This window comes from Notothenia coriiceps, unplaced genomic scaffold (genome assembly GCF_000735185.1).
Source record: "Notothenia coriiceps isolate Sejong01 unplaced genomic scaffold, NC01 NC01_scaffold00013590, whole genome shotgun sequence".
Classification (NCBI taxonomy): Eukaryota; Metazoa; Chordata; class Actinopteri; order Perciformes; family Nototheniidae; genus Notothenia; species Notothenia coriiceps.
In genome coordinates this window covers 816,259-825,876 of record NW_011346291.1, presented here as the reverse complement: position 1 = coordinate 825,876, position 9,618 = coordinate 816,259, and the positions used below count along the sequence as shown (strand labels likewise).

Sequence of the window (9,618 nt, the reverse complement as noted above, 5' to 3'; positions counted from 1 at the left end):
GCCGGATCACAACATTTATACACAGAGTTCACTTCTGAGCGAGCTAGACAGTGAGTTGGCAGTGTTCCATTGGTCGGTTTCCCTTCTGGGCGGGATCCCAGGTAGTAAGTCCGCAGTTGTTGATTCCATGTTGCTTCTGTGTGTGTGTGTGTGTGTGTGTGTGTGTTTGTCCCTCTGCCCTCAGGCAGATCCCCCAATCAATGATTTGGAGTCATGACAGAGGACTCTTTGACAGGACACATACTCATTCCCCCTAAACATCTTCAACACACACACACACATCCTATCATGTATCTTATCACACAACAGTCACCTGTTTTTCTCTATGAAAGCCATATTTGTAAATATCCAAACGCCATCGTCCCATGACAGTCCCCGAATCAGTCAACCAACATAAGTTAATTGTTCTTGTGGCTTAATGGCTTTTGTGAACTTCCCTTCACCCCAAAGTCAGCTTACTAGGAATGAATACATTTTATTGATAAGCTCAAAAGGACGTTTATCTTGTTTACTGCTGGGTGACCCAAGTCTCAAGGCCTGCAGGATGTGTAGGAGATAAACATTAATTCTACAAGACTTTAACTGCCTTATAAAAATGTATAATTTTCGGCGGCCGAATATTCGGTGCATCCCTACTAAATGGCCCCTCATATGTTCCTGTGGCTTCATGGCTGTTAGTTATATAACTTACTGTAAAGGTGACCTATCATGCAAAATGCACTTTTGTACGTCTTTTATACATGAATATGTATCCCCGGTGTTCCAGGAAACTCACCAAGTATCAGAAAACACAACCCTCTCTATTTTCCTCCATACCCAATCTCTAAAAAAGGGGCTGCAACGGATCTGATACAGACTGATCCAGATTTGAACACTTTTATGTCGTCACAGAAGTTGCGCTACGGCTATTGGGCCAACTCCACCAATCAGGAGGAGACAGCCACGGACATTGCCGTTCGAAAGCGCTGGAGACGCTGTAGTACATATTTCAGGCCACCAGATGGTGCTGTTCTCACTGAATCCGAGCATGAAAGGCAGTGTTAAATTGAGCGAAATGAGGAATGGATAAAATGCACAATCTGTTTGTTATTTTGAAAAATAAAAAGTATAAATATGCCATATAGGTATGGTACTACAATATATTATTCAAAAATAGCATGATAGGTCCACTTTAATTTGCAGCTGCAAAAACATTTAGTAGGTGTAGGCTCTAAAGGAAGGTTTTTTATAGCCGCTGTGTTTGTGCTGATCCACCATGTTAATTGAAAATATATTCTGAGTTACTTACAATTACATAAGTGGTTAGAAAATAACTTCCTTGTTCCATGATGGCAGGATAGGTCAAAGACTGTGAACAATTGTTTTTATAACCCCCTCCCTACTTAATTACAGATTGTTGGTTTCACATAGTTGTTGTGGTTTTTAGCTTTGGATTAAAATCCATATTATTATAGAAATCTTTATTACAATTGTTTCATGCATTAAACACGAGAACTTATAGTTTTAAACATGCTGTAAAATCACCTGGTCTTCATGGCGCATATTTACCTCATAATATTTGTATCAAAACCACATTTGTCTGTACATAATATGACTTTCACATCCAGCAGTTTTCTACATGTGTTAAACATAAAACGCACATTTTCCAATGTAGTGGCAGACATCGTACAGTATGGAACGCAATGTGTGTGTTTAAGCATTTCTACACTCCCTTTAAATGGGATGGTTCCAGTCAGCATATCAGTGAGCCTTGTGGTGAATTACACTTGGCTTTGCTGTAAAATCTCCATAGGAACAGTTTTCCTGAACAACAGAAAAACAGTATGGCATCAACTCCACCACCATGCACATTAACATCCATGTACTAATGTCCCCTCTGTCCTTTATTGGCTGATGACATCAGAGCAGCACCAGGATGTGAAATGTAACCTTGGTCCCTCATGCATCATTCATGACCGCACATGCTGCTTTATGGCTGCGGATTTACAATGGCTGCTCCTCTTCCACTGATGCGTGCTGTCAGGATGATTAGTGCTGAGGCGGCAGATAAGAGCCTGCACACAATCATATTCTTGTTCAATTTTAAGCTTTCTGGAACCTACCCTTTACCCTCCTCAGTAGTGAACTCCTGCAAAACTGCTGCTTTATCAAAGGAGGGTGTGTTACAGGGTGACCTTCAGGGTGTCCAGAGAGAAAGGTCAGGCTGTAGTGGGGGATGATGTCTGATGTTGCTGTGTGTTTTTTTGCTTTGACAACCGAGAGTGTGGGAGTATTTTATCTCTGTGAGTGCGGGGACATTACTGTCATTAGATGCTAAGAGCATACATATAAATCATTTCATAATGCTGGATTCCTGCAGAAGGACTCTTGGTAGATTGAGTGTGTAACATGGAAAGGATGAGAAGGAATACTGATCAACACTCATCTTCTTCTTAGAACTGATTTTATGGGCCATGATCTGTTCTGTGCTCAACACTCGTATTAATTTGAGGGTTTGAACACTCCTCAAGTCGGGCTTTATAGTTTTGCTCAAAGGCTTCACCACACTGAGGAGCAGCTTCTTTCCTTATAGGCTATAAGACTTTGCAACTCATTCTCCTTATCTACATTTTTAATGTATAATAAAGTCAAAACTTCCCACATTTATTTTGCGACCGTGTTGTAAAATGACAATATAGCATTTGAAATAAATACATCAGAAAAATGACTTCAAGATTCGGGGAAATTGTTTTTATTCAGTTAAGAGTAAACACTTTTTCCTGTCTAGAGTGTTTCAAGGCTCCTTATTATCTTAATCAAATAATATAAGTCCATCATGAATTGGATCAAGGTGTTTTGGGGTTGGAGGGTTGTTTTATGCTGTACCATTATGATTTGTACATCAATAACGGACCAACATCTTAAATCCACAGCTTGATACTCTGAGAATGTTTTTTCTTTGCATATATTCACCCTAATGGTTCCACACTTTGCAGAGTAATTAACTCCAGGAACTTTGGTTTACATGGGAGATAAGAACCTTGATAGTATTTATGAAAAACATTGAGAGGGGCAAGAAGATGTGGGATGAAAAAAAGAGCGTCATACCATGCCTGGGTAACCACTACAATATGTTGGCTTCAAAGGCTCTGAGTGCTACACACATTTTTCACAGGTGTAGGAAGCGCTTGTTGTCAGGACAGCAGCTGGACGGAGTTCTCTGATCAAGACAGGATCAGACGACATGTTGAGGTCTTTGGCGGTACAGAACAGAAATGTTTACATCAATAGTGCACTGAGTCACATTTAGTATTTATTTACTGACAGAAAAGCTAACCGTATGATGAATTCTTCATATATCTAGATCCCTTTTATGCAAAACATACCTCACTATCACTGGTACGAGCTACTTACAACTAGTATAATGCAGGGCCACAAGAAGAGCCATACAAGTAGATATCACAGCTCACAAGTAAATATGTGAAAACCATAAAGCGAGACATTATAGAACATTAGTGAGGCAGACAGGCAATCCCACTTTAAATCTTTTGAAGGAATCATTAAGTTGAGCATTTCATTTAGAAGGAAGAAAGGAAAGGAGGCAAGAAACATTGGGAGCAAAGTAAAAAGAAAAGTAAGAAGAAAGAAGGGAAGGAGGAAGAAAGGAAAGGTCTAGGGAAGTAATGGAAGTGTGGTATATTGACCACTTATTACATGGCTTAGTTGAATACTCGATTCTGATTAGTCAATTCGGACCTTTCAGAGGTTAATATGGCAGTAGTACTGGCAGGTGTTTACTTCCTGTCTCCATGATCACCCTGTCGGGTGTTCTTTGTCCAATAATGACCACGTTGCTGCACATTATCCCATACATAATGGTTATAATGTTACTGTAAATGCAAACTGGTGCTTTTCAGACCACCCATTTTGCATTTTCTCATCCTCCTATAACATAAAAACACAAGCATTTCTCTTAGAACTCTTATTTATAGGTATATTGTCAAAGGGTGGTTGGTCTCTGTAAAGACATGATGGTAAACCTCAAGCCGTAATTTGAAAACTAGACTTGGGGTCGATCTTACAAAAAACACTTCAACTAAATAAGTAAACAAACACGTTACGACATGTTAATTAGAGAAAGTTACATTTGTTGGTGTATTTAGACTGGACGGATCCAGGCTCGCTGTTTCTTCCTGTTTCTGCTCTTTAAGCCAAGACCATTTCCTGAGCCCAGCACTTACATGTCCGATTCACATCCATTCTTAATATCTCACTCTCATAAATAATGCAAACAAACATATTTCAGAAAAAGGTTGACGTCTCCTTTAACTATTGCATTGCATTGCATATGGCAGTACATTATTTGGCAGGTGCTAGCCCAGTGCTCATATGCCTGGCTTAGGGTCAGTGGTATTTCCCAGAGGACCCCGCCAGCAGCCCTCCCCAACCTTTGTTGTTATGACGTCAGAGCTGCATTCTCTCTGCTTCCTCTTCCTGTCTCTGAAGAGCTGCTGGGTCTCCATATCCTATGGAAAACGTTTGTCTTGTGTTGTCAGCTGGACTGAGGCCAGCTGAGCGGCTCCACTCACAACAACACAGCTGAACAATAGAAATGTTTCAGTGAGAGAACTTTGACTTCCACGCCTGATTTACTCATTGCACAGATTTCTAAGCTGGTCAATCCTGAGCTGATGGAGGTCAAGTGAGCTGGTGACCGACTCGAAAAGTGGCTGACTTACTGCACAACAGGATTCTTATGTTTCTGGTTTTACTCCACAGGGCGTAGAAGACATGCATGTTTACAAAATACCAATTTGGGATCTGGGATTTGGAAGTATATCTTATCTTATCCTATGGGCTGACAGTTCATTGGACATTAGCGAGCCGGGCATTGAAAGAAATGTTCATATTGGCCAAATTCCGTGTCAGTCGTGTAACGTTTTCTGGGCCCAAAAATATTTGATTCCCATTTACTCATTTGGAAAAGAGACGTCTGTAAGTCTTTTTTTTTTTTTACCAAAATCAACTACCTTGTATGAACATTTAAATTACCTACGTGTTTGGTGTTGAACTATATTGTCCTAGATGATTCATCCCATTTGTTTTAGGAGCTACTGTTCTTTTTAGTTGCTTTAGGTCATGTCTCAGATGAGCATTTTTTTTTTTGCGTAAAGATTTTATAAAAGCAGCTTGTTCAAAATAACAACTGTGTCTGAACAGAGATCAGAAAACAACAGCTGTTCCTCTCAGTTGGGGGACTGGTGGGAACATTCTGCTCATCAATTATTAAAGAGATGAGGGGAGACAGGGTCAGACAGACACTTTCAGTGAGTCGTTCCTCAGAGATGAGCTCATGGTGTGGATCCTCTCAGGAGGGGACTCTAGTTGGCCTGTCTGAGGAGCTTCACTGGATCCAACAGCACACATTCACTCTCAGTGAGATACTCAAAGCCTCATAATTTAATCCATGATGTAAGGAAGACTCCTCCCTGCAGCTGAATGTCACAACACACAGTTCTTGATGGATAAAGACTAACTTTTTCTATTGCAAACATTAATCCTGTTGAAGTGCTCTTGAACAAGACATGGGTTGTGATCGAATTGTCCACAAATCGGGTCCTAAGTCCTTTTTGTTGAAGGAGATTCATCAGGACTTTGGAAATTCAACTTTGGTGTTAAGAGAATCTGACTTTCACTTCTCACAATTATTCTGATTCAACGGAGGATGTGACTGATGTTTGTCGTCCAAGGGAAAACTTAGATGGACTACTTAAAGCACATCTAGATACGATTCCCCATGAGTTGTTATGATATAGTTTACTGCGGGATATATAACGATGGACAACATTAAAAACATGTTATTTGTTTAAATTAAAAATAAAATAAAGGAAAGTGAAACTAAATGGCTGCTCACCCTCCTGTACACTAACAACCTGAATCCTAATAAGCATGATTGTATGAAACTATTTGAATAAATACTTTATGCAGTATATGCATTATTTTTTAGGCCAATCATCCACTACATCTATGCATATCAGTATTCAAACATGTTGAGTAAAACAATAACCACCAAACTCACCATGAATAATTATTCCATCATTTTATGGTATTTTGTTCTTAGCTTGCCTTAAGGTTAAACATATTGAAATGTCATAATGTATAAGCACTTTGACAAGATATGGAATAAGAATAAAATAATAAGCACTGTTACTTACATGATCTGCGTTTATCTGTCACAATTATTTTTGTGAAAGTCTGTATGCTACGTCACTTTAAAGGTCCTATGTCATGGCCATTTCTACTGATCATATTTCCATTGTTGAGGTATACTAAAATAGATTTAAATTGTGCAATTTTCCAAAATCACATTGGTTTATCTTATCTCTGTATAGTATGTGTATTCACTCTCTGTCCTAAACGGCTTGTTGGTTGTTGGAGCTCCTGCCCCCCCCCCCCCCCTCCCTGTGAGCCCAGTGTGCTCTGATTGGTCGGGACGTTGCGAGGCTCGTTGCGAGGCTCGTTGCTGCTCGCCGCTGCTGCGAGGAGAGCGGACAGGTTTTCCGGGTCGACGATACAGAGAGACACAGCGAAACTCATCCTGAGCACACACAAACACTCACAGCCGAAGTAAAAACAATAAGTGTGGCTTGATATTGAGTAAGAAAAAGGTTTATAACGCTGTGAGAATGGGTCAGCGGAGAGCATTTCTCCGCCATCCCAACTTGTCTATTACCAGCGTTCAGGGAGCTCTATGCAAGTCAATGGGGACTCCCTGTTAGTTAGCCAAGGGATCCTGGTGTGTGAGGTGCTACGCGGATTGGTCCATTTGGGCCATCCGGTCATTTGTTGTTGATTTGGGTGTTCACACGTCACAGAACCCAGGAAGCAAACAATGGAAAATGAGAAATGTCCAACGAGGCGTTTTGGGGCAGCATAGACAAGTATTTTCTGTGTTAGAGTTTTACTCGCTACAGGGTGTACTTTGAGGGTTTGTGACTCTGCAGACCGTTTACATGCAGAAAAACCTTCATAACACAGAAGGGGACGAGTAATAACCAGAAAAGCATGACATGGGCCCTTTAAATGTTGCGGCCACAAGGAATGGGCCGCATTATCTTCTTTCCTTTTGTAAAGGATTGTCTGGGGTATCCTAAGCTAAAGGAGATAACCAGGGAAGCATTGAAGCTCCTCTCCTATCATCTTCTAGAGAATTCAAACAGCTCTTATCATGGCTGACACTCAAGTACTTCCAGGTCATAAATTATTCTAAAATTAGACTTTTCTAATAGTCCACATGACTCTGAGACTACAACTGATTCATCGTTTATACACCTCTTCAATAACATAATGGGAAATGTCTAGAAAAGAAAGCTAGTCAGTCAGATCTGGAGCAAGAGGAAGCTCTCCGATGTAACTCCAGATGTTTGGCTGACTTTAATTGCAGATGAAAATGCTGCCATTATTTACTGAGACTCAGATCATTCAAACCAACTGTGACTGTGGTCAGACACACAGACACAGATGCATTCAAGAAACTCATGTTTTGAATTTAATTACTACATTTTTGTGTGCTGAAATATAGATTTATGTCCAGGAATTCCTCCACATTTTTCTGCAAATTCATGATTGCCTGACTATATGACCATTTATCTTCCCGTTTCTACATTGAGGAATGTCCAATTATGATCATCTGTACAGACGAATGTGAAAAAAATAATTAAAGCCACAATCTCTACAAAATAATTTGTAACTAACTTGACAACAACTTCCTAGTTTGTGCTTTCCCCTATGTATCACAATCCAAGCAACCCTATTCAATTGATCAATATTTTTTTCTTTAAATGAAATATTATGCAAATGTTTAGGTTCAAATCAGTATTTGTTTGCCTCTACTGGGAAATTTCTCCATGCTTTAATGTTCAAAAAGCTCTTTATTGTTCTCATACTGCCTGTGCTGCAGCACCTCTTTTCACCTTCGCCGATTTCGGCCGTCGATAGATGTCAGGCCGTCGATGAGCGTCCTGTCGCCCTACTCAGAATGGTGTGTCCAAGGGTGTAACTTTGGTTTGAGAAGTGGGGGGGACACAAAACAGGGGGTCCTCCGCAATGAAACATTTTCTCAATTTAATTCCATTTCCTGCCTTTCTACAAATATATTAGGGACTATAGTGTTAACAAATCCAAGAAAAATGTGTAGTGTATATAATGAGTGTGCACACTTATCTAGTATCCTATCCATGTTAACCTGTTTTATTTGTGATGAAGTGAGGCAACACAACAGTCGTGTTCCGTCGGGACGTGTTCTTTGGTGTTTGTTTGGTGTGTCGGGGCCTTAAGCCCCAGACACACCAAGCCGATTTTGGCTGTCGATGGATGTCAGGCCGACGATGAGCGTCCCGTCGCCCTACTCAGATTGGTGTGTCCCGCACCGTCGTGTCTTTTCAGCCGTGCTGACACCTTTTCGGCCGAAATGAATCGGTGGGCAGTCGGCCATAGGCTGTCGGCAAAATAAATCACTCTGATTGGCTGTTCAGCTAGTGAATCAGTGCATGAGAAGCAAAACGGAAGTGAGGGACCCCAACAAACTATTAAGAAGGCAAATCTGAGATTTCATTTAACTCCAGCTCTCGACTCAGGTTCGGGAAAGCCCCGTGAGCTTCTCGCTGTAGAGTGAAAATGGAATGCACACGCTATTTTTTATTTATATCACGCAGTCTGTTCTTCTTCTCTCGATGTATCACACAGTCTGTCTTCCGGTTGTTGCCTCTTTTGAATGACGAATACACACTACCGTCGCCTGCTGGTAAGGAGAGTTATTGCCACTCACGCATGCGCAGTTCGTACGTGCTACTTGGCCGACACAACAGTCGGGGGTCCGTCTGTGTGAGTTCTTTGGGGTCAGCTTGGTGTGTCCCTACGTTAACAGTCAACACTTGGTCTATTTAACTGGAGTCCCTACAGACTGAGCTACCGTCGGATGATTTTAGTTCTTCTTATTCAGATGGCAAATCAATCACAAAATTAAAATGTTACCGCATAGCACAGCCAGCACAACCTGAACAAAAGGCTGCTGGGAACGCTTGATCTTGCTTTGATTGGTAAAAGACATTCAAACAATGGAGCAGACATGCAGGAATAAAATATAAATATAATGCTACCTATCGTTTTGCCAGGGAGTAAGAAATGTTCACTTCCTTTTATAGTTCACGGTGACCAGGGGGAGTTAAAAACACACAATATATATTGAACTAACCCGCAGTTTAGGAATAAATGCTTTGCTGGTATTTGTCATTCCTAGAAGCATGTGTGCATTTGAGGAGATGGGAAGTTCTTCGAGGTGAGCGAACAGTTTGTCTTACTTAAAGCCGGAGGGGTTTTGTGGAAATGATATGAATGTTTCAGGAAAAATAAGTAAAAACCTGTCCCAAGGGAGGGAGCTAAAGCCATGCTGGAAACACGGTGAGCAATCTCCCCCCCCCGAGCATTGTGTATGTCAGAGGGAAAGTGACAGCTCAGCTTCTGACTGTCACACATGTCACAGGGAGGCATTAAAGCCATGTGTACTGTGTGTGTGTGTGTGTGTGTGTGTGTGTGTGTGTGTGTGTGTGTGTGTGTGTGTGTGTGTGTGTGTGTGTGTGT

The 9,618-nt window shown here is 41.0% G+C and overlaps 2 protein-coding genes across 2 annotated transcripts in view; both read left to right on the top strand.

The window, feature by feature from the left end:
* The window catches only part of ube2z (ubiquitin-conjugating enzyme E2Z), a 19,943-nt gene extending 12,494 nt beyond the window's left edge, over positions 1-7,449 (top strand). Inside the window, exons 7-8 of the mRNA XM_010774142.1 lie at positions 6,716-6,721; positions 7,424-7,449. Of these exons, the coding sequence (XP_010772444.1) occupies positions 6,716-6,721; positions 7,424-7,449 (32 nt within the window). The remainder of the gene's footprint in view (positions 1-6,715; positions 6,722-7,423) is intronic.
* A 1,832-nt stretch (positions 7,450-9,281) lies between these two features.
* epcam (epithelial cell adhesion molecule) overlaps positions 9,282-9,618 on the top strand; it is a 2,279-nt gene continuing 1,942 nt past the window's right edge. The window contains exon 1 of the mRNA XM_010774141.1: positions 9,282-9,316. Coding sequence (XP_010772443.1) covers positions 9,282-9,316 — 35 coding nt within the window. The remainder of the gene's footprint in view (positions 9,317-9,618) is intronic.